Source organism: Camellia sinensis, chromosome 14, assembly GCF_055761805.1.
Source record: "Camellia sinensis isolate YWXY chromosome 14, ASM5576180v1, whole genome shotgun sequence".
NCBI classification, from domain to species: Eukaryota; Viridiplantae; Streptophyta; class Magnoliopsida; order Ericales; family Theaceae; genus Camellia; species Camellia sinensis.
Genome location: NC_138974.1, coordinates 111165710 through 111191930, shown reverse-complemented (window position 1 = coordinate 111191930; position 26221 = coordinate 111165710). Strand labels below are relative to the sequence as shown.

Sequence of the window (26221 nt, the reverse complement as noted above, 5' to 3'; positions counted from 1 at the left end):
CCTTATGTAGGTTTACTTAGCATTTACTAATTAAGAGTGATTAAAACTGATCAATCTAGTTTAATTTAATAAATTTATTCTAATTATTTAGTTCTGAATCAATTTCTAATTAAACTTACCATAATAATATAAAAATTCTAAATAATGTGTTGACTTAGTCAATTTCTTGTTCAAATGCCGATAAGGCCTTTAATTAACAGAACAACGTAGAATTCTGAATAGATATTCCTATAGCTAATAGATAGGAATTCAAATAATATGCAATTCACATAATTAACACATAATTTCTCTTAACCACTTAATTAATATTCTTAATTACAAATTAATGGCTAATTACAGATCGGGTTTGTTACAGTCTTCCCCTATTTAAGAGTTTGGTCCTCTAAACTTTAAGTTATCTTCATTCCAGAAGAACATAGGATCCAATGGGAACAAGTCAGGATATCTTTTCATCATGTCCTCTTCCATTTCCTAAGTCGCATACGTTTCTCTGTGGTGTTGCCAATCGACTTTCACCAATGGGATCTCTTTGTTCCTCAATCTTTTGATCTGTCGGTTAACAAGTTAGATTGGTCATTCCTCGAATGTATAGTTATCATTTAGAAGTACATGGGTTGGTTCAATCACGTGCAGAGGATCTTTTAGATAATCTCGGAGCATTGAAACGTGGAAGACATTGTGCATATGCTCCATAACCGAAGGTAAGTCCACTTGATAGGTCATCGGATTGATTTTCTCTATGATTTCATACGGGCCAATGTACCGCGTTGCCAATTCACCCTTGACTCTAAACCGTGTCTAACCCTTCATTAGAGTCACTTTGATAAACACGTGGTCGCCTACTTTGTATTCCCTATCTCTTTTTCGAACATCCGTATGACTTTTTTGATGACTCTGTGCGGTTTTCAACTATTGTTGTATCCATTTCACTTTCTCAGTCGTCTCTTGCACAAGTTTGGGACCCAATAACGGTCTGTCACCTACTTTGGCCCAACAGATTGGTGATCGGCATTTTATTCCATACAGTGCTTCATAAGGAGCCATACCAATACTTGAGTGATAACTATTGTTGTACACAAACTCGGCCAAAGGCAAGTAGGTCTCCCAATTCCCTTGGAAATTCAATACACACATTCTCAGCATATCTTCCAAGGTCTATATAGCCCTTTCTGACTGACTGCCTGTCTGTAGCTGATAGGCACTGCTGAGTCTCAACTCGGTTCGCAAGGCTTATTGCAAACGTTGCCAGAATCTCGAAGTAAACTTTGAATCTCTATTAGATACAACGAACACTGGCACCCTGTATAGTCTCACAATCTCATTCACATAAATGTTAGCCAATTTGTCCGCATTATAATAAGTTTTAAAAGGCAAAAAGTGAACAGACTTAGTGAAACGATCAACAATAACCCAGATAGAGTCCATACCTCTTGAAGAGTGATGTAGATCAACAATAAAGTCCATCATAATATGCTCCTATTTCTATTCTGGTATTGGAAGCGGCTGAAGCAATCTAGCGAGTCGTTGATGTTCAACTTTCACTTGTTGGCAATGCAAACATTTGGCTACAAGATTAGCAATACATTTCTTCATTTCAGGCCATAACAAATTTTGTTTCATATCTTTATACATTTTCGTGTTTCCCGGATACATAGAAATTTGGAACAGTGGGCTTCTGTCATAATATGCTTTCTTAGTTCTGAACAATCCGGTACATGAAGTCTACCCTGGAATTTAACACATTATTCTCCAACATAAATCCCAGTCTCGGTTTCACATCAATTTCTTTAACAATCTTTTTTAGAAACCCAAAGTTTAGTTGCTTTTCTTTAACTTCCTCAATGATTGTTGGCTGTGCAGAAATAGCAGCTAAGACTCCACCCTATTCACGCAAAACAATTTCAATCTCATTTATCTATTCTAGCCACCTTCTTTGTCTCATATTCAATTCGTTTTGGGTGAATAAATATTTCAGACTTTTGTGGTCCATGTACACCTCACAGGTTGCCCCATACAAGTAATGGTGTCAGATCTTTAGAGCAAATACTACAGCTGCAAGTTAAAGATCATGGGTCGGATAATTCTTTCACGAGGTCGAAGTTGTCGAGAAGTTTAAGCAATCACCCTTCTGTTTTGCATTAATACACACCCAAACCTTTTTATGACGCATCACTATAAATTTGAAACCCATCTGTACCGGTAGGCAAATTTAGAGTCAGTGCAGTCACTAATCTGGTTTTCAATTCTTGAAAGGCTGATTCTTTATGATCATTCCAGTCAAATGGCACACCTTTCTGTGTCAACTGAGTGAGTGGCAAAACAAGTTTGGAGAAATCTTTTACAAACTTTCTATAATAACCGGCAAGCCCCAGAAAACTCCAAACTTCTGTCACTGTGGTTGGTCTTGGCTAGTTCACAACAGCCTCAATTTTCTGTGGGTCAACAAATATGACATCCTTGTTGATTACATGCCCTAGAAAAGTTGCATTATCAAGCCAGCATTCACATTTGGATAGTTTTGCATACAGTTTCTTTCTCTTAATGTCTGTAACACAGTTCTCAAATGATTCTCATGCTCTTCCCTACTTTTGGAGAAAATCAGAATATCATCAATAAACACAACAACAAATTCATCAAGAAATTGTTTGAAAACCCTATTCATTTGGTCCATAAAGGCGGTAGGTGCATTAGTTATCCGAAATGGAATTACCAAAAACTCATAGTGCCCATATCTAGTTCGGAATGCAATTTTCTCTATGTTCTCGGCTTTGACTTTCAATTGGTGGTACCTGGATCTAAGATCAATCTTAGAAAACACTTGAGCTCCCTGAAGCTGGTCAAACAAATCATCTATTCGGGACAGTGGGTATTTGTTTTTCACAGTCACTTTATTCAATTCGTGATAATCTATACATAACCTCAAAGTCCCGCCTTTCTTTTTGACAAACAACATTGGAGCACCCCAAGGCGAAGTACTCAGTCAGATAAACTTCCTGTCTAATAGTTCTTGCAGTTGAATTTTAATTCTTTCAGTTCAATGGTTAGCATTCTGTATGGGGTTTTGGAGATTGGTTGTGTTCCAGGTACTACTTTAATAGTGAATTCAATTTCCCAATCAATCAAGTCTTCGGGTAGTTCATTCGGAAAGACATCAGGAAACTCACTAACTATAGGGAAATTTTCTACATTAGCACTATCTGGAATTACAGTCAAAACACAACACAAAAATCCCTTGAATCCCTTCTTAAGTAGTTTGTTTGCTTTCATGGAAGAAATCAAATACGGGGGAGGAACTATACCATTTCCAGCAAATACAAACTCAGGTATCCTCAATGGCCGAAACACTACAAATTTAGCCACACAATTAGTAGTGGCGTGATATTTTGTCAACCAATCCATACCCAATATACAATCAAAATGACCAATATCCACAGGCATCTAATCAACATATAATAGCATATCTCCAATCACAATATCACATGCAGGACACACATACGCACACATCATAGAACCCCCAGATGGTGTAGATACTGATAACAAATAGTTCATTTGTTCTAGAGGTCTAGTCAATTTTCGATAAAAAGTATGTGACACAAACGAGTGAGTGAATCCGGAATCTATCAACACATATGCATTTTGGGCACAGATAGGGAGTATACCTAACACCACATATTTAGTATTTTGGACATCTCCCGACATAAGGGCAAAAACTCGACCTTGCCTCAAGGTTTCTTTTCCAACATTGGTTCTTACATTTGTTCTTGGTGCAGAAGAAGATTTGGCTAAACTTGCTACAGGATGGTTGGAACTTTAGGACATTGGACAATCTTTTACTATATGACCAGCTTGACCACACCCTTTGTCTGGTAATACATACCTTTATGTTGCCTTCCACATTTTGAACAAGTAAGCGTGGAGCCACTCCCTTGACTTGAACTGCTAGTCGATCCTGTATTTTGCTTCTTGTTCATTGAGAATGACTAGCTCTTCTTGAAATTAAATCCCAATCTTTTACCTCTCCATTCAGTTGTTGGGGCTTTGGCCTGCTTCATAGCTGCTAGGGTTGGCTTTAGACATTAAGGCTCTGTCCAGTATATCCACATACTTGGTCAGCTTTAGAACTCCAACCCGATCAAGTTCATCTAAGTTAAGACCTCCTTCAAATTTCTTGGCCTTTTTGTGATCCGTGTCAACCATATGTGGAGCAAACCGGGCTAATTCTATGAACTGGGCCTCATACTTGGCCATTGACATAAGGCCTTATTTCAACTGTTCAAATTCTGAAACTTCATGATCCCGAAAACACTGAGGGAAGTATTTCTCATAAAATATTTCCTTGAATTGATTCCATCTCATAGCACCATTGTTATCCTGTATCAGCATCCACCCACGCCTTGCTTCTTTTTTCAGAGTATTGGTGCCCAACATCACTTTTTGTGTTTCAGAACAAGGGAACACTTCGAATAATTTTTCAGTCTTAAGCATCCAAGTCTCGCCTTTCAATGGCTCAATGCCGCTTAGAAAAGCCAATGTCTTCATTTTGTTGAATTTTTAAGTTAGAGTAATGATATCATTATTCACCAGCTCAACTTGTACCGGAGAAGGTGGAAAAGGTAGTGATTGTTGCCTTTGTTGTTTTCTCGTGGACTTAGTTAGAGCCTCTAGCATTCATTCCATTCGGTCCATTCAAGCATCAAAGGATTCAGTTACATCATCACTCCTTATTCTTTCCATTTGCTATAGGTAAACAGAGCACTAATAAACATAGACAAATAATTCTTTTACAGTTTCAGAGTGTTCCTTTTCATTTCGGATTTTAGATACATTCCCATAACTCACACACACCTACATATGACAATGCTATGTCCCTAATTCTTTTATAGGGCATCCTATAGCTCATATGGACTCATGTATGCTATATAACTCGTGTTTTGATACCATTCTGTCATGACTGAAACCCACCCCTATAGGTTTACCGTCGTAATCGGCCATTAATCCTAAGATTACCAAAGGCCTCTAAGACAGATTCATAATATAAGGAGCTAGCGGAAGCAAATATCAAAATATAATTGTCCATAAAGTTGTGCAGACTTAAATGGGACAGAGAATTTTTAAACCTTATATACATATATCAACACATCATTCTTACGTCATTCATATACAAATAAAACAAAAAGGCCATTGCCCTATTACAGATAAATAAAGACTTGTCCACTTGTTATAACATTTGTACACAAAAGACTTTCAGGAACCTCCACGTAAGGCACAATGGTTGGCATGACAAAAACAGATCTCCATGTTACCATCTCTAGGCCTGGTCACGCGCTTAATCACCTATGTACATAGTATAAATAATGAGCCGGAGCCTAGTAAATAACAACAGAGTAAAGGTTTTATGAATGATGTCTATAACAGATTTAGAAATTAGAATTCGGATTATATCAGATTTAGAGTCAGATACATTTTTAGATTTACATTCAGTCATATGTGGTACATCTATTAGCTAGCAGAATAGATTGGTCAGAAAGACCTATATACAGAGCAGATGGTCATTAAAACCCATATTCATATCAGACAGATGATTGTGCAGAATTGTAACAGATAACTATATAGGTTTCAAAGATAGGTCCATGATTGGAACCCACAGAGATCCTTGGTACCAGGTAACATATAACAGATATCAGATGCTAAGGATGCCATGATTACATTTCAGAAAGTTGGACAATCATTCATTCTAATCTGAAAATAACTTTTCAGAAACAGAGTATACCGTATAATTAGAAAATACTTAAGTACAAATATATCTTTATAGAATTGTTACTCATAGATAGCTCCAGAGACAGATCAGACGGACAGTTGTGCATGACCTACACGGACACATAACAGATACACATTGAAATACATGCTCTGTAGATACTTAACTTATTACATTTCCTTCCTTAGTGTGTTTCTAATTCATATCCTCATTATTATGGCCTAAACCATGGCTTAAGAATGTTTAGGATGGGATGAAGATGCAATTATACACTTTGAAACACTTAGCAAAATTTTGAAAAACATGGCAGTTTGCTTGGGCCAAGCTTTGGTCGCTCGAACGGAATCCTTGGTCTGCAAAAGTACTAGATGCTCTCATTTTTTGCTCGAGCCAACTTCTAGGTCGCTCGAGCCAACCTTCAAACTCTGCAAAAGTATTGAGAGCACGAAATGTGTGCTCGAGCGAAGAAACCATTACTCAAGTAATCAAGCAGAATTCTAGAATATCCAAAATTTTGTTCTATGTTCAAAACACAAGTTCAAAGCATCAAAACACATCCCTTTGGGCCAAAACTTAAGAAAACTCTTAGAAACTCATATAACATCATGAATTGAAGATCATTTAGCAAAATTAAAGCCCAAAAGCTCGCCAATTCTTCGAAATTATACTTGAAACTTCATATTCATAACATGCATGCTATGACTTGGATTCCTTTCTCACAAATCACGACTTGGTGTTCTTAGCTCAGAAGAGATTGGCCTTATAAGGGTAAATTTTTTTCAAAAAAATGGTAAAAATAATAAAAATGAACATATTACTGAAACTCGAGAACACAAGCCTAAACATTGTTTATTTGTTCGAGAACAGGTAATCGAACATTTATTTTCTCACATTATAAACAAGTATGTGGAGATGAAATAGTAATTACTTTCATGAGTTTTGTTAGGTTTTCTTAAAGAGAGGCTCTTTAGGGTGTGGAAGTGTGCATTAAATTGAATGAGTGAAATGTTTTCACAAGGACAATTTTGGTATCATTTGGGAGGAGAAAATAAATTTTAAGAGTTTTAGAATTTATAAACAGGAGTCCGAAGAAATGAAGGGTCCAAAATAATTGATCAGTTGCTAATAGCAACACTCCAAACCAAAGCCCACGAAGACAAAATAAATAATAAATAATAAAAATGAGACTACCAGTATCCCTACCAAATAAAGACAAACCCTAACTCAAATCCACCAGTGTATATAGAGAGAGAAAATGAATGGAACAACCCAATTCAAAAAACAATAAAAAATAAAAAATAACCCATCAGAATGGCACAGCAAAACAAATAGAGAGATCACAAAGAGGTGTTACACCACCGAAGCTACAGGCGCTGCGCAACTCCACCATCACTATTGTGCAACCCTACCGCTGCTGATGCTAGTGATGTTGCGTTACACCATCGCCATTGGACTTGATTTCATGGGGTTGATTTGGGTTTGATTTAGTGGCGATGGGAGAACAAAATGACGGATCACAATGGCAGTAGTGGTAACGATTTGGGTTAGAGTAAAGATGGCAGCAGAGGTGGAGTTGTGTTGTGGCAATAGTTGTGTTGATGGTGGGTTGTGTTAAGAAAAAATTATACACATAATATAATCATATATGTATAGATATACAATGAAATAAAATTACACTTAACCTCCTCCAGCCATTGTTGATCAAGTTATGTGATGTGTATATATCTTATGAATCTCTTGGTATTATAGTACTTACTCACACTTTAGGAATAAGTATCTTCTAACAGTGCCTCATTGATAGAAAACCATATGCCTATTTATTTAAAACTATTAGATACATACCTTATCAGATAAACCTTATTAGTTTCCTTCCATCAAGGAAACTCGTCAATTATTGGAAATTGATAGGTTTTAGCCAAACCACCATTAGCCTTTTTAGTATTTAGGCGACCTTAATAATTATCACCCATAACCTTAAATTAAATAAAAGATAAATACATATGAAAGGATAAATATACAAATAATACAAGCAGCTTCTCTTGAAAAGTTGGCCGTAGGAAGAAGTCCAGTAGATGACGGACGAGCTACTCTTTCAGTTTTCCTCACATTATTCAGTCTTCCAAGCGGCATTGTATCTTCAGGAATATTATTTGGATCCTTAATAGATAGCTCCTTTCCTTTATGGTCAATCAGCCCTTTTTGAGGTGCATCTGCAGTGCCACGTGTTATTCTTCAAGTAAATGCAATGGTGGGAAACTTAAAATAGAATATCAAGTTACCTTCTTTTTGAAGAAAGTTTCCAAGTGCAATTTCTAGATGTAATTTTTTTGGCATCAAACCATTCCTGCATGTAGAAAACAATATATCTAGAATCCATAATTTTTACAATGTTTTATATAGTAAGTAATCTATATTCAAAATAAATTAAAAGGCTGAAACAGGAGCTAAGAAAGTGCCGTATACCTGAATGCCAAAAATATAAGGCACTGAGCTCTGAGCTGTTTTAGATGTTGTTCCTTGAAAGGCATGTTAGAAACACCAGGAGCCAGGGAAGTAGAAGATTTTCCTGCATCACTAGAAGCAGCACTTCTAAGCGTGTTCATTTCCATAATATTGCCTGGAATGCCACTCTGTTTACAAAAACATCATATGGCAAAAGCAAACAAATAAAGCTTCAAATATCAGACATATATAAGACTACAAACAGACAAACTAAATATATGATCAACGCTTAATGAATTAAAACATAAAACGCCATTCAAATTAAAACAAGAGCATAATAAAACATCAACAATTAAAAAAAAGGCCTGTAGAACAATAAAATCACTCACAAACATATCTTTGAATTAACTGTAGATGCCAGCAATTCTCAAGAAAGAACTTATTCCGGACTCTTCTATTTATGGGAAGGGGCTAGGGGTGGGGTTTCAACGTTTCATCTTTCCGGTCAATTTGTCTTGTTCTTGAGGTCTCATCAGTTGATATTATTGAACAGGGGGTTACTTCTGAAATCCTAAGGGCTATTGTGAATGAGTCAACCATTGTGTCCGAGTCCTTTCACGCTAAATTTCTCAAGGTCAGGTGAATGACAATCAGGGAGGGGTCTCAAGTAATCATTTTGACAAGGGGGGCCAGGTTTTTAGAGAAGACGAGGAGGAAACGGCAAGATGGCTGAAGGAGTTGAGCAAGTATTGCCCAATTGAGGAGAATGAAGTGCGTCGTTTTATGCAGTTACTTCAAGTTATGGGATTGTCACTAGTAAAAATTAAGGAGACTTTTGGGCCATTTAGGAAGAATAATAGGGTCACGAGGGAGAAAGGTGTTAGAAAGGAAGGAGAGAGTAGTAAAAAGGGGGCAAGGGAACTAAGGAATTTAGCAAGTTCAATTAATTATGAGAGGAGGTGAGAGGATGTTAGGGGTGAAATTGTTTCCCAATGAAGATTATAGTTGGAATATAAGGATTTTCTACGGAATCATCAACCGGACATAGTTGTTTTTCAAGAGTCTAAAATAGAAGTGTGTAAAATAGAAGTGTGTGATAGGAGATTCATGAAAAGTCTTTGGGGCGTTAGACATAGGAGATGGGTTAGAATGCCTTTAGTTGGTAGATCATTGTCCTATTGTGATAGAAAATTGCCCATTAAAATGGGAACCAATGCCTTTCAGATTCAAGAACATGTGGCTGGAGCATCCATCTTTTAAACAAAATTTTGAGGAGTGGTGGGCCAATGCTAGTTGTCATGGATTGGAAGGTTTTAAATTTATGAGAAAGTTGAAGATGGTTAAGGAAAATGTGAAGGGTTGGAATAGGGAGGTTTTTGGGATTTTAGAGTTTTCAAAGGAGGTGAAGCGTAGAATAGAAGATTTAGATGCCTTGGAGTCACAAGGAGGTTTAGTTGAGTCATTTAGGAGGGAAAGATCTAAGTTGAGATTGAAATTGGAAGAGTTGGTTTTTAGGGAGCAAATTTCTTGAGCTCAAAAAGCAAAGGTCAAATGGTTGAAGGAAGAGGATATTAATTCAAACTTTTTTCACAAGGGTGCAAATGGGAAAAGGAAGAAGAAATTCATCAAGAGATTAGAAGTGAGCCCAAGGGTAGTGAAGGAAAGGGAGAATCAGATTGTCAGTGGAATTTATGATTTTTATTCTAAGCTTTATTCGAAGAAGGAGGTGAATAGACCGGGAATTGTAGGACTTGAATAGGGACCCATTGATCAGGCAATTGCATCATGGCTTGAAAGGCCTTTTGACGAAACAGAAATTTGAGAGGCAGTCTTCGGCTGTGAGAGAGACAAAGTTCCAGGTCTGGTTGGTTTTTCCATAGCCGTCTTTCAGAACTGTTGGGAGGTGGTGAAAGGGAATTTGTTGAGAACGTATTCGGAATTTCATGAGTTGGGGTTTGTTAATTTGAGCTCAAATGCCACATTCCTATGTTCAATTCCTAAGAAAGTGAATGTTGTAAGAATTTGAGATTTTAGGCCCATTAGTTTGGTAGCATCACTTTATAAGATTTTGGGTAAGGTTTTATCAAAAAGAAGGATTTCTTTGGGGGAAACTGTGTCTAAGGCACAAGGGGCTTTTATTAAAGGAAGACAAATCTTAGATGTAGCCTTAGTGGCAAATGAAGTAGTGGAGGAATGTAGAAGTTCAGGAAAGGAGAATCTTATTTTTAAGATAGATTTTGAGAAGGCATATGACCATGTAGATTGGTAGCTATTGGATTTTGTAATGGACAAGAAGGGTTATGGTAGGTGGTGGAGATCTTGGATTAGGGGATGTTTGTCGACTTGCAATATGTCAGTTCTAGTTAATGGTAAACCAGGGGATTGCTTCAGGGCTTCGCAAGCGTTATGACAATGGGATCCACTATCTCATTCTTTTTATTCTTTTTATTTCGGTGGCTAACTTACTGGAAAGGATGGTTGAGAGAGCTAGACACACAGGTCCTTTTACTGGTTTGGAGGTGGAAAGGGATAGAGTTAGTGTGACAATTTACAATATGCGGATGATACCATATTTTTCTCTCTAAGAGATGAAAGTCAAATAGTTAATCTTCATTCGATTTTGAGACTTTCTGAGGTAATCTCAGAGCTTAAAGTTAATTTGGAGAAAAGTAGTGTGATGGGCATTAATATGCAGCAAGATCAACTTCAGAATAGGGCAGCACTTTTAGGATGTGATATAGAGTCACTTGCGTTTAAGTATTTGGGTCTTCTATTGGGGATAACCCTAGAAGTGAAGCTTTTTGGAATCCAGTGGTGGAAAATATTGGTAAGAGGTTGGAAGGGTGGAGTAAGGCTTTATTGACACGTGGGGGCAGATACACTTTGGTTAAGAATGTTTTGAATGGTATTCCTATTTACTTCTTATCTTTGTTCAAGATTCTGGTTAAGGTGGCAAGGTCACTAAAAACAGTGATGAGGGATTTTTTTTTTGGAAGGCATGGATGAGGGGAGGAAGAATCACCTGGTGAATTGGGATTTAGTTTCGTTACCTAAGGAGAAGGAGGGTTTGGCTATCAGTAACATTTTGGCTAGGAACATGGCCCTTATTGGCAAGTAGTTATGAAGATTTTCACTTGAGACTGATTCACTATGGCATTTGATCATTAGAAACAAGTATGGAACTCAAGACAATGGTAGGGATTCACAAGTGGTTCTGAGGGGCAACTGTCGTGCTCCTTAGAAATCAATTTCTCAAATCTTCACATGTTGGTCTCATCATCTTTGTGTAAGGGTAGGCAATGGGGAACTTGTTGGATTTTGGGAGGATGTTTGGATAGATTAGTCTTCTTTTGCTGCTGATTTTCCACATCTCTATAGAGTGGCTTGATCTCATAATTCTTGTATTGCTTTCATGACTTGTTCACTTTGGGCTCCAATTTCCTGGAACTTTGATTTTTCTAGGAATCTTAATGATAGGAAGGCTTCACAACTGAATTCTTTGTTGTCCAGAATTGATCATTTTTCTTTGTCTCCTCTATTGGAGGACAAGAGGGTTTGGGCTCTTCATTCATCCGAGATATTCTCTTATAAGTCTTTTTTTGATAAAATCATCAACAATCTTCATGTTCCTCAGTTTCATTTTTGCAAAAGAATTTGGAAGGCTTGTGCTCTTTTAAAGGTGAAGGTGTTCATGTGTACCTTGGTTCATGAAGGCATTTTGACAAATGATTCATTGCCGAAATGGAGACCTAATCATTTTCTAAATCCTCAGTGGCATATTCTGTGTTGTAAGAATAAGAAATCCGTGGATCATTTATTTTTACATTGCCCAATCACTTTGAATTTATGACACAGATTTTTTTTTTTTTTTGGGAATATTTTGTGGATAGCTCCAAAAGGGAGTGCACATATACTCCTAGTTGACTTTCGCGCATTCGGAGGATCGGAGAGAGTCAAAATGCTATTGTCTTGTGCCTTCTTTGCAACTTTTTGGATTCTATGGATAGAAAGAAATGTGAGGATATTTGAAGATAAGTTTCGGCAGGTGGACTGCTTGTGGGATAATGTTTGCCACTTAGCTTCTTTTTGGGTTTCGGGGAATTCTCTATTTAAGGGAGTCCCACTTTTTTTGTTAGCTAAAGATTGGTTGGCGGTGTGTGATATGTAAGATTTTGCTTGAAATTATCTTATTAGGGTTCTGCTATTTGTATTTTCGTTGTCCTTTTATAAGGGGATGCCTCATCCTTGCTTTCTTTTTTGACTTTCAATAAAGTTCTTTGTTGTTGATCAAAAAAACCCAAAAAAAAAAAAATTCACCATTCATCTTTTGCTAACAATTGCCATTATGTTTTCTTTTTTTCTTTTTCTTTTCTTTCCTCTTCTAAAAAGAATGAGATACAGGAATGTGTAGAGTTCGTGCCTCAAGTACTGCACAAAATCAGCATCTCTTCATGTTTAAGAATGTTTCTTCCAGTGTTCCTAAAATTGCACTGTAATGCAATGATAAACCCACACTAAATCCCTCTTTCTTCTCTTTTCTAAAATCCTATGAATATTGTACTTCAAAACATTATGCCAAAAGAGTCCTCCATATAACCAGCAGCACCCTCCCAACAACAAATTACTTCCAGTAAAAATGATTGCAATAGGGAATATCAAACTACTGTTTGAACTTAACGGGCTAGAACAAATAATGACTACATCACAACAATTAGTCAATGCATAATAGACAACAGCCCCAATTAGAATCACTTAAAAGCTACCTTTTATGATTATAACTTTTTACATTACTAGCTTAAAAAACTTAAATTAGTAGTAAATTTGTTTGGTGCAGCTTCTGATAATTTGTGAAAATAATTGAACCTGTTTGGTTAAATAAGCTACATATAGCTTTTGTGTAGTGCAAATATCCATAATACCCTCAAAAGCTAGAAAGCATGAATACGGATACGAGGTATAGATACGGCGATACAACAAAACCTAAAAAATTAAGATATAGGTACGGCTAGGACACGTTTGTAAAATATAAAAAATAAATAAATTATCAACAGTGAGTTACACATAAGCTCAAGAATGTTGAGAAACTATAGTAACTTTATGATGCAAAATACTAATCTTTAAGAATTAGGTATTAATTTAAGGCAGTAGTTAGTTTAGTTTTTAAATTTTTAATAGGTCTTGCAAATATTTCATTTCAATATCAAGTCTAATATGTTGATATTATACTATCAAAACGATCCACAACTTGACCCTATGTTTTTTCCTTTTGCACTAGTCAAAAATATTCTATGCAAGTTTATTTACTTATTTATTTATTGATATTTAATTTTACTATTGTTATATTATCTTATTAATCCTTACTTCTATGTAGTTATAGGGGACATGCATGATATAATAAAGATATGTCAATTTGATGAATTCTATTACTTTAGCTTACTATGTTATTTTTATAAAAAAAACTAAGCAAAATATTGTAAAAATATTCAATTTATCCTCGCAATTACATTATATTATGATGTTATGCAAGAAATGATACAATTCTAATTTCGTAAAAAGAGTAATATGTGACTTGGAGCATTTGATACTTCAAAATTAATTAAGAAGTATCCGATAATATATGACTGAGAGCATCTAATACTTTAAAACTAAGTATCCGATACTTCAAAATTAATGAAAAATTAATTAAGAAGTATCCGATACTTTTAATAAGTATCTGATATGTATCCGTAAGTATCCAAAGAGTATCGGTATCCGATACGGATACGTCTTCCTATTTGAAGTATCCGTGCTTCATAGCTCAAAAGTCCTCTTTTTTTTTTTTTTTTTGCGTGTGTGTGTGGATAAATTACCCTCAAAAGTCTTGTTTGATACAATTTAATTGTAAAAACTCAAATATTTCGAGAATTAACATAAATAATTAGATATCCAGTTGCATGCATTGAAAGTGCAATTCCACATATCAATTATCTAGATAGCCCTCCACAAATTGATTGGCAAATTGTTGCGACCTAAAGAAAGTGCGAGTAAGATATTTGTAAATCAGTAATAAAAGAGAAGGGTTTTTCTGTCACATAATTTAAGGGTTTCAAATAAGTTGAAAAAAGCTACAAATTGTAACTTCAGAAAATCTAACTTTTTTTGGTTGAATAAGCTGAAAAAGTCAAATATGCTATAATCTAAAATTGCAACCAAACACCATTACTTTTTTTTTCAATCAAATAAGCTAAATAAGTTGGCTTATAAGTGGTACCAAATGGGGAGGCCAACTTCATCAAACAATTAATCTGGAAATAGATACTTCTCAAGGAAAAAAAAGGTTGGATTTTTCTTCCATTTTATAAATGAAAATAGTTGAGTTATAGATCACCAAATCAAGAAGCAGATGACTCAGGTAAATATCAACGGAACAACTAGTTTGTTGTCTTTCAGAGATCATCTTTACTCCTTGAGGTTGTTTGGGAGATCACCTTTGGAGTGGTCTTCTCATGAGCAGTACAATAAAATTGGTGACATGCTTCTTGTACCACTGTTCCATCACTTGTTTCCCACTCCATCATTCATTCGTTTTGTTACCCTTCTAATCTAAAAAGATAGTGTTTCTTACTACAACAAAATTTGGAGAGAAGCCCATCAAATTGGGGAAAAAACAAGGACGCAAACTTATATCTTCTCCTAGACACTGTAACAACAAGAACTCTCAGAACCCTTTTTTTTCCTATGAAGCATGGACACCTCTCCGGGGCTTGCGTATCAGTGTCGGAGTCAGACACGTTGTGGACACATGTTCGACAGTCTCCTGAGAGTGTCCCCCTTTTTTTTTTGAATTTTTCGCAGCCGGACACGTTTAGGACACATTTCGGACATTGCAGGGTACAAAACATAATTTTTGAAACATGAATTGGGGGTCTCAAATTGTAAAAAAACAAAAATTAAAACAATTAAACCAATTAGGAACCCTAGAATCAAACAGATTGAAGAGAAAAGACCAGAGAAAGGCTCATTGCCGCTCGTTGCCATATCCAAGGTATGTTCTTCGATCTTCTTCTTCTTGTTCATTCGATCTTCTTCTCTCTTCTTGTTGTTCAATTTTCTTTTTCTTCACTCTCTCTCTCTCTCTCTCTCCCCCCCTCTCTCTCTCCTTTTTTTTTTTTTGCTGATTAGTTTTCTTTGAAGGATAAATCAAGTTGTTGCTATTGCTGAAATTGTTAATTTTAATGATGTGTTTATTAATTTTATTATAGGAACCAATTTTTTTATTTTGAAATATGGCAATGGCTTCTACGGGTGATAGTTCTAATGACATAGCTTATGATGATTTTGATGAGAACAAACCATTGTGGAAGTATATAACTAAATTAGCAAAACTCAGGGAAGGAGGAGGAAATTACCAATTATAATGTAATTTTTGTAATAATAATATACAAGAGTAAGGGCACACTTGTTAAAACTCCCACGAAAGGGAATTGGTTCTTGTAAGAAAGTTACAATTCAAAAACTTTCACAAATGCAAAATGAGAATGACGCTGCTGAGCTGAGAATTAAAAATGCCCATCCCAAAAATGTACCATTTCCTCCTATGTATCAGTGGGTAATAGTTATGCTTATGAATCAAAGAAGGAAAACATGTGGGAGTGGGAGTGGAAGTGGGAGTGGGAGTGGGAGTGCAATTGAGAAAGCACTCGACATGAAGGATAGAGAGCCATTGCATTTTGAAATTGCTACAATGTGGGGGGTACCATTTAATCTTGCAACGAACCCTTACTATGTTAGCTCTTACTCATTTGCTGCAAATCATTATATCTCTTACTCGTTTGCTGCAAATCATTATATTTCTGGATATTTGCCTCCTGGTTATAATTTGTTAAGAACCACATTACTTCAAAAGGAGAGGGCAAATATTGATAGATTGTTGCAACCAATTAGGGGCACATTGAAAGAAAAAGGGGTGAGCATTGTTAGTGATGGTTGGAGTGCTTCTCAAAGGAGGCCTTTGATCAATTTTATGGCAGTGAGTGAAAGTGGGCCTATTTTCATTAAGACAATTGATTGTTCGGGAGAAACTAAAGACAAATATTTCATTGCAAATTTGATGAAAGAAGTGATAAATGAGGTTGGCGCAAGTAATATGGTTCAAGTCATCACTGATAATGCTCCTAATTGTAAGGTAGCCGGACAACTCATTGAAGCTCAATTCCCTCATATTCTATGGACTCCTTGTGTGGTGCACACATTATACCTAGCTTTAAAAAATATTTGTGTTGCAAAGAATAGTGAGAGGAATGAAGTCACATATGAAGAGTGTAGTTGGATTAGTGATATTGCCGGAGATGCTATGATGATTAAGAATTTTATCTCTAACCACTCAATGTGATTCGTTGTATACAATGAATTTGTGCCTTTGAACTTGCTTTCGGTTGCCAAAACATGATTTGCCTCCACAATTGTTATGCTCAAGAGGTTGAAGCTTATAAAACATGGTCTTCAAGCAATTGTGATTAGTGACAAGTGGAATTGTTATATAGAGGATGATGTTGGGAAGGCAAGATTTGTAAAAGAAAAGATTTTGGATGATGTGTGGTGGAACTACATTGATTATATTCTTTCCTTCACAGGTCCTATATATGACATGCTTAGGGCTTGTGATACGAACAAGCCTTGTCTTTACTTAATGTATGATATGTGGGACACAATGATAGAGAAAGTGAAGACCACAATATATAGGCATGAAGGGAAAAGAGTAAGATCTAGTAAATAAGGCAAGCAAGGGTCAGATACTATAGAAAAGAAGACAGGTAGGAGAAAAATTTGGCAGAGTATTTTAATACGCAGTTGAAATGGAGATTGACCATGGTGAACCCCCATAATACACCATGAGACAGACAAATGCACGCATAGGTGTGCCTCTGCTACATAATAACGATGAGATATTACAGCATAGCAACAAGAACTAAAGCTATCATCATCTTCAAATTTAATCTTGTTTGAGATTAATAAGAACACAAGGGAAGCTAAAGCAGACTATAATTCAGAAACATGATCATGACCTCACTTTGCTAGAAGAATGAGAACCATATTAATGAATAAAAATGAAATACCTGAACCATCTTATTTGCATTTGCTAACACATTTGAAGCTCCTCCATCATGCTCAACTGAAGGCGAGGCAGAACATGGCTCCTTGATTCTTTCCTTACTCGCATTTACAACCAAGCCAAGATTATCATATGAAGCACTGCTGAAATGCATTGGACTCATGATTCCTTGCTCTACTGGTGGATATGAACCAGAAGAACCAGGGGCTGCTCCATGAACCTTGCCAGATGCACCTGAAATTTGAGCAGCACTTTGTGGGATATTACAATTTACAACTCAGTATTTCTTTACAGCACTTCAAAGTTCAGCCACGTACAGAAAGTAGTGTTCATTTCTCAGCAAAACACAAGCACACAAGAAAACACACAACATGCACGCATTCACAAATGGCAGACACAGAATTTCCCATTATTACACCCCGGCAACCAGGAATTCAAAAATCTCAAGAGAAAGTATTCAAGTTATCATGTGGTTATAGATTTAGAATTTTTAGCAACTTCAGCTCTGATCGAAAATGAGACATTTCCATATTTTCCGCACAAAATTCACATGCATTGTTTTCAACAAACTAAATGATGATTATTTTACTAATTTTTTAGAAATTACTTACTTGATCCAACAGGAGCATTTGACTGGTGCATCAATATTTCTGCTGTCGAATTACCAGAGCCAGCATTAGAAGGAAACCTTGACACTTGAGATTTTTCAAGTGGAAATTCTGTCATATTGTGATTCCATAAACCCCTGGAACTAAGAATGTCAAGTGTTGACAGTCTCGAGCCTCCATGCTGTAGACCTAAAGCACTAGAAGACACTTCTATTTCTTCAGGGAATTCTGAATTTGCAGCTTGTGAAATCGAATTGGTAATGTTTGTTGAGCTCATGCTACTAGGTAAAGTGGGGATAGGTTCCACCTGACCACTGCCCTGGACCAAATTGAAATGGCTATGCTTGCTGCCTTTAACAGATAAACTCCCAGGTGGTTTAACCTTGTTCACCAACTTCCCCTTCCTTGCATGAAGGTTGCCGGTATCAACATGCTGGGGGTTGTCAATATGTGGCTCAGCAGTAGATGATGAATCAGCCCTCTTTCTCTTACTGCTGGCCATCTTACCATCATTCTGATTTGCTTTATCCTGATTTGATGTATCATGCCTTTCCTGTGACTGAGAGTTGGCAGACCTAGTATCAAAACTGGATGGACTTTCATCATCGAGAGACTTAGTACCGAGACGGGATACGGATCCTTGATAAATATCATGTCCTGCACCACTTGGGCCAACAGGTGGCCTGCTTGAAGGATGTGAATTGGCGACCTCACTTTCAGACATGCCTGCTTTAGAATCCTTCGCAATTGCAGCTGTTTGAGAAGACCCTGCATTGACAATATCTCCTGAGTGCTAACTTAATACTACATCCCATGCAATCAAACGCATTCCATGCCAAAGCAAACAGCATTCAGCAATTTGGTAGGTTTATGTTTACCTGCAAACTGTGTTGATGAAGAATCTCCCATGTGGGTTACACCAGACAAAGGAAGGCGTGATGAATTCAGAGCCTCCATGTCAATACTATGCTGATTGATAACAGTCTCCATTGCCCTTAAATGAAGAAAATTAAATTAAGAGCATAAGGAAGAGAGTGAGGAATAAAGGTGAAATGAGTGATCACATTAACAGGCCATTCAAAGCACTCCGAACTGAGCTTTTAGGTTAAATAGTCATCTCCTAGTCTCTAATAACCTAAAACTCGAAATCAGTAGGTATGATCCGATGAGTGATGAAGAACATATCAAGAAATCAATCCTAATCATTTATATCACCCAAGATGGTCAGAGAATCCTAAAACAAAGAGTTAGTTATCAGGCAGGGATGAAAATTATCAAAAAATCAAAATAAATTAACAGTGCACGTTCTGGCTCAAGTATGAAAGTCTAGACTATGAGTCATCATGCAGTTCCCAAATGGTACTTTTTGCATTGGATCCTGTCACTCTTATCTTTCAATATATACGTAGTACACTAGATTATGAAGTCAGCAGCTGACTGACAGCATGGTGCTGCTAATGGTTGAATAGTTCAGAAATCAGCAAGTAAATTTTATTGGATAGTTCAAAAAACAGCAAGTAAATTTTATTGGTAACATGGTGCTAAAAAATAATTAATTTTCAGTGTATATAAGGCTACGGAAGACTTCAGAAACTTGGACTCCAATGTCATTATAAACTCAACCACACTTAAAAGTATTGTTTTATTTCATCATCTCATTAAACACAATTTGTTGGATGTGACAACTATTCATGAGAAGTGAGCTGCAGAAACTCCAGTCCATAAATTCTTTTTGTTTCTGTCAATAATCTAATGGAGTATTGTCTACAAGGCCCGATAGACTTTGCAGGACATAAGATAATTGAAAAATATTGATGGAGCTGGGCAGGCTTCACCTTGATATCACTTGATATGGCATTGAATTTTCCTTCCCATTTGATCTCATGTGCTGCAATATCTGAAATTCAAATAGACAATATCCATGAAAATAGTAAACAAATATATTGTCACATAAAAACTACAAGGCAGAAATAAATTGAAGTAGGCAGCTGCAAAAAGGAAACTATACACACCACATAAAGTTTTCTAGCCAATTTTGTAGGCTCGTCTGTAGATTCTTGAATAAGTTTATGCAGAAACTTTGCAGCCTCCAGCTCAACATTAGGTGGAGCCGCCATCTTGTTTGAACTACAACACAACATTAAAAATCAAGCCTCTCACATCAAATTCACAACGCAACCAGATCCTGACAATCTAGATTGTGTTTCAAGTCGAAATCACAATATCATCATAATTATCTTTTCTATTTAAAAAAAAAAAAAAGATTGTTCATGACTAATGATGTAAACCGTTCGGTTCAGTTCAGTGTTGAGGAAAAGTTTAGCACCAAACCAAACCTTTCGGTTTTGTCCATTTTTTTGGTTTTGGTTTGGTATAGAGAAGGGATTTACATAAGGTTTTAAAGAGTTTTACAAAAACTTGTACAATTTCACATTGACAATAAATAGAAAAAGTAACAAAGTTCCTATGTAAATGTTTATCTCCCTAGTTTAAATATAATATATCAGTCGATTCGGTTTGTATCGGTACCGAAAACCCTAAACCCTAAACCAAAATTTCAACTGATTTTGAATGGCCAGTTCGGTTCCATTGGTTTTTCTTACACCATTATTCAAGGCCACGATTGCAATAACAACACAAAACAACCACCAACAAACACTGTGAATCGATACTTATCAAAATACAATGTTTTCAAAGGCGAAATTGAGGAGCGAATCAGGGCAATAACGCCTCAGGGCGTACAATTTTATGAGCCGAACCAACTAGAACTAGGCGAAATTGAGCCTTAACGGTTGAGGCGTACGTACGCCCCTTCTGTGATGGAAATTAAAAAGAAAAAAAATAAAAAAATGAGAGGCATACGCATATGAGAGAAATACGACATAGAAGGCAAACCTAGGGTTTTGATTCAATGATTCATTGGCTTCCGATCTGTAAAGACGTTGTTGATTTCGAGCTTTGATTATTTTTTTCTCCATCTTCGATAATTGTTGTTGCTTCGATAATTGAATTGAATTTTTTTTTTTTAGGAAAGAATTTATTTTTTTTTTTAAGGAAAGAATTTAATTTTTTAAAATTGAATTTTTTTTTTATGTTATTTTTAATTAAGAATTTTTTTAATATTAAAAATATATATATTTTTTAAATACAATTTTATCTAAAAAATTAATAAATACATAAATATATAAAAAAAAGTATTGAATTTAAAAGATAAACAACAGTTAGAATAATTTCACAAAAAATATCCTTTAAAAGATAAACTTATTGAAGAACATATGAATTCTTTAGAATTAGTTAACCTAGTTGATTCTCAACCCTTTAGTCAATATTCTCAAACACAACCAGATAATACATATTTACTATTCAATTACCCTGTTATACCCAAACCAAATTTAGTTGAGATAGCTTGTGTAATTAAATTTGTAGAAAAAACCCTTAGTATAGACGTCATAACAGACACAGGAGACAGCAAATCATACATTGAACAACACGTAGTTCCATCAGGATGGAACACAGCTTTAACAACCCCAGCTTTAATTAGTATAGCCGATGGCACTAAACAGACATATACACATTGCATCAATGGAGCACAGACTAGTTTTCATCATCTAGGTTCTCAAGCTCAGCATACCGAATGGTTCCCATTACCTCAAGTTTAGATTGGCAATACTAGACAAAATCATCCTTTCATCTTAGGCCTTAACTTCATACTTAGTCTACAAGGCGGCATGTTTATCAGCCAAAACACAATTAGCTTATTCAAGCGAACCGTACATACACCCACAGCCTATGCCCTTAGCACTATCGCTCATTCATCAGAGTTGTGTGCGAAGCGTGGTGGTACCATAAGAGTAGATTCAGTTCCAGCTAGTTTTTTATTTCCTAGTAGAAATATTTTTCCCGAGCTAGCCCAAAAATATATACCTGATGAGATAGCCCAAAAATATATACCTGATGGGATTCAATTAAATTTATTGAAGGGAGATTTGAAATTTTGATATCCTTCCAAAATTTTTGCTCTTCTTTCAATCAAATTATTTGAATTAAAATAATATGAAGGGAATATTGAATATTTTGGTTTCCTCTTCCAAAATTAAAATTAATAATATTTTAAATATATTATTATATTGTTTAGTAAAACAAAATATTAGGAGAAATATTTAAGATAATTTAATATTTTCAATTTTCTTTTAATTTATAATTTTATTACTTGTATTTTTATTTAAATATAATTTAATATATTTATGACGTCATGGTTCAATTCTGGTTTAACCTGACAGTTGAACTGATGACCTGTCCACCCAATCTCTTTTCCAGTTTACTCACCAGTCCAATTTTTAAAACATTGCCCATTAGGATTCAAAAACCACCATTCCTTGTTATATAGATTACCTTATGGCCTTTATAGTTCATCATCATGGATGACATTACTTAGTGGACTGGAGCATCTTCAAAATCGTACCTGAAAAAAGAAAACAAAATCTTCAATAAAAAATTTAAAAAATGTAATAGGAGGAGAAATGTGTGCATTTGATAAAATAATTTATCTAACTCATTATCCATCATTGTCACTCTCATGTGTCAATCAATGGTCCATGATGAAGTTTAAAATGAACACATAGTATTCAACCAAATGATAATGACAAAGGAAAGAGTAGTCGCACCTTTTTTTTTCTAGATGATCATGTATTTAAAGCGTGATGCATGTGCACAAAAAAAAGAAGAAAACCTATTAAAAAAAAATTGTGCATAGATAGAAAGAAGAGACATGGTGGTTAGAGTTCAGTGTGAGGGAGAGAGAGACTTAGGGTAGTTTGAAAAGAGATAGGAGAGACTGCGAATGTGTGATTGGAACATAAGTAGATAGTGAGATGGGGAGAGAAAAAACATGAAATTTGAAATCAATATGTGAGAGAATGAGAGGAAAAGAGGCGTGTGAGATAGGAATATGCATGTTTGGTAGGACTCACCTTGAGGCCAATTTGGTATTTCACGAGTGGGAAACGAACATCTAATCGACTAGTTGGTGAGGTGACTTATCTGGGAAACGAACGTCTAGGCAACACAACACATTTGTCTAACTTATCTATTTAACCGTTGGATCTAAAGTTGGAATGATCTCAGCCAAACTAACAAAATGTATGTGATATGGTATACATATTGCAAAGCATCAAATAGCTAAGAAGTACTACTATACATGCACACACTTTGAAAAGAGCATATGGTATACACCTAAAATTCTAGTCACAATGGTTCATAATTTTCACCAATTTGGTTCCTAACAAAGCCAAATTGGTTCATAACAAAAACACCACAAAACCTCATAACCAAGACAACCACAAATTTGACTATCACAAAACCTCATAACTAAGCACTAATATAATTCAAAACTAAGACTACAAATCTTCATAACTAAGAGGTACACAGGGGTGTATCATAAAATTTTCTCAAATAATAATAGCACTTGCTTTGATAGGCAAATAGAATACAATTAAAAAAAACCATAGTAACATTTGCAAATAGAATGCAATTTACAATTTGAAAAAAAAGAAAAAGAAAAAGAAAAAAAAAAGAAAAACAACAACAACAACAACAACAACAACAAGAAACAACAACAACATCAAATAGAATACAATTTTCATAAGCACAAAACTTACTTTTATGAAGACCTGGACACATTTATTCTCTTTTAGAAATAATAGGTACATCAACCTTCAACACTGATGTAGCTAGTTAGAACTAGAATGGTTGTTATGTTTAGCACCATAAGAGTTGGTTGAGTCTTTATCCTATAAATAGATGGTTAGGCCCCTCTAGTATTCAATTTATGATATTTTGATATTGAATATTTTTAAACTGGAGAGCTCTTGTACCTATTTTGGGATTTTCTTTCTAATAAAATCCATTTGTTGATTTGGTTCTATTATTTTGATATGAGAGCTTCACACTCATTTTCTTGTTCCTAGACTATGCATTGATTGTATGATTCAAAAGAGAATTCACTAAGTTTTGGATTTGTTTGGGAAGTGAGTTGGTTTTTTGACTTTTTTAGTTTGGGGCTAAAAAGTCTCATTTGAGAAGGATTTTTTTGACTTTTTTGACTTTTTGTGAAAGAAATAATGTAACAATTACAGGTTAGATATGATATTTTGTCTTATCAAGCTAAAAGACTTATTTTATCTTTTTGTAGCTAAAATAGTCTCAAACCCAACCTAACCTATCTTCCCAAACAGAGGCTTTGTAACTAGACCTCGTTTGCTAATTCACAAAAATCGAAAGCCCTCATATTTTTTCTATTTGTTGCCCTAACAGCATCATTGTCTATTTTAGATTCAGAACTCATTTGCAGACCTAAGAGAAGAGCTTTCACATCAAGAAATTCAAGAAATCGAAGCAAGAAACTCAAGAAACTCAAGAGAAGAGGGAATTCCTTTATCTCGTTTCAAGAAATTGACTCAAGAAACTCGATTCTTGTTTGGATTCACTGTAGAAGAAACCTTAGTGACTCATTAGTAACTTTGATTTCTAGACTTCGATCTGCAATTCCAATCGCATTCTAACATTAGATTTGGTGCAGCTTCTCAAATTGATTCTAGATTCATTGATCAATCGTGAGTACAAAATTGCTCCTTTAAAATTGTTCATACATAGGTTCTAGACTCTTTGATCATGAATCGATTTTGAACTCGAGTCAGCCACCTTGATTTCGTCTTCCATTTCACTTTGCGACTTGCGATTCGACTTTGCAAGTGTGATTTCAGTTTCGATTTCAATTCTACGACTAGTGAGCAAGTTGATATTGATAGAAGCTTTGAGCATCTCGTGAAACCCTAGCTGGTTGTTACAATATTGTTCTTGCCTAGTCGAACTCTGAAAACTTCAAAGAACAAAGGAATTTCATTCAAATTTAGACCTTCGAAATCAGATTTGGAGCTCGAATTAAATTTTGATTTTTGTTGCTTTTCAAACAATGCCGACTGTTAGATTTTTTGACTAGAATTCTATTCTATGAATAGTCATAATTTGTACCTGATTTGTGGTCTTTAAGTTATTTGTATTTCGTTATTGATTTGAGAATAGTTGTCGATGTGTTAGTTTTTTTTTTTTTTTTTTTTTTTTTTTTTTTTTTTTCTCACGACTAGGGTTGCTGTTATCTAAATAGATGCTATGTAGCTAATTTTGTTATAGCTAATCAGGGAAGAGGTCGCAGAGGTGGTCAAAAGGTGAAAGTCCTTGATATTTTGCAGGGTTCAGATGAGAAGAAAACTATGGATGAGCATTTGGTTTGCAAAGAGGAGGTGGGGAAGGAGTTTGGCCATGTTACTCGAATGGAGGAGATTAGCTTTCGCCAGCGATCTAGATAACTGTGGTTGAAGGAAGGAGATCGTAACAGATAGCTTTTCCATCGATTGGCCAATGCTCATCGGCAGAGGAATCAAATAGGGAAGATGTGAGTAAATGGCATGGAGTTAGAGTCCGAGAATGAGGTTTGGGTAGGTATAGTTGGTTTCTATCAATTTTTATTCCGGAAAGAAAATGGGGTGTGTAGCTTACTTTTCGTGCTCCTCGGAGGGGTTTAGTTTCCTCGAATACGATAGCCCTAAAGTTTGGACTCTCATGGTTCTGAATTTGGTTTCACAAGTGCAATGTGAAACGGAGAAACACAAAGAGTCCAAATGCGGCAAACCTTTTTAGAAAATCAATTTTTAATTAAAAAAAATGCCAACAATGGACTGCATTGCTAGATTTCAAAGTCGTCACTTGAAAATTTTTGGAAAATTAAGGAAACTCGTGACTCGTGCCAAAGGCCATGTGTTCGTCATCACCGAAGTGTCTCGACTTGGGAACTTAGGTATGAGAGAAGAATGTCATTAATTGAGCACCCCACTCATCCGATCAAAGATCGGCCTTTACTAATCATGATGTGATTTTTATGTACATTATATGCTTTTGTTCCAATTATTAGGTTATCTTACCATTTGAGGGCAAACAAGTATAGATTAATCCACCCACTTTGGAATGTTTTGATTTTATGTTTGCTTTTGAAAAGTGTTTTGAATATGTACCACTTGACAAAAAAAGTGTTCTCATATATACATTACTCAAATCATTCCAACTTAAGCGAAAAAGCCTCCATCCACAAGCATTCAAGAGGTATATCAAATAAGCACTTAGCCTCATAAACATGCATGCAACATGCTAAAGTAAAAACGCTCACCTAGTACTCAACCGAGGCAAGCCAAAAAGGAGAAAATAGTTAGAAAAATACATGCTCTAATATGCAAGTGACTAATGCAACACATACAAAATGCAACTACTAGGTTC

At 35.6% G+C, this 26221-nt stretch overlaps 1 protein-coding gene across 7 annotated transcripts; it reads right to left on the bottom strand.

The window, feature by feature from the left end:
- Positions 1 to 7549: 7549 nt before the first annotated feature.
- Positions 7550 to 20935, bottom strand: LOC114276502 (chromatin structure-remodeling complex protein SYD). 7 transcript variants are annotated; one of them, XM_082907075.1, is made up of 9 exons: positions 20792 to 20935; positions 19909 to 20023; positions 19732 to 19793; positions 18775 to 18890; positions 17900 to 18664; positions 17293 to 17522; positions 8219 to 8385; positions 8035 to 8099; positions 7550 to 7965 (listed from the first exon to the last, which is right to left on the bottom strand). In XM_082907075.1, the coding sequence occupies exons 1-9, from the start codon at positions 20872 to 20874 to the stop codon at positions 7730 to 7732; spliced, it is 1839 nt and encodes a 612-aa protein (XP_082763201.1). In that variant the 5' UTR covers positions 20875 to 20935; the 3' UTR covers positions 7550 to 7729. The 7 variants fall into 7 exon arrangements, with proteins under 7 accessions (XP_082763201.1, XP_082763205.1, XP_082763204.1 ...); XM_082907079.1 differs by having other exon boundaries at positions 8035 to 8121; positions 20792 to 20929; XM_082907078.1 differs by having other exon boundaries at positions 8035 to 8121; positions 20759 to 20889.
- Positions 20936 to 26221: the final 5286 nt, after the last annotated feature.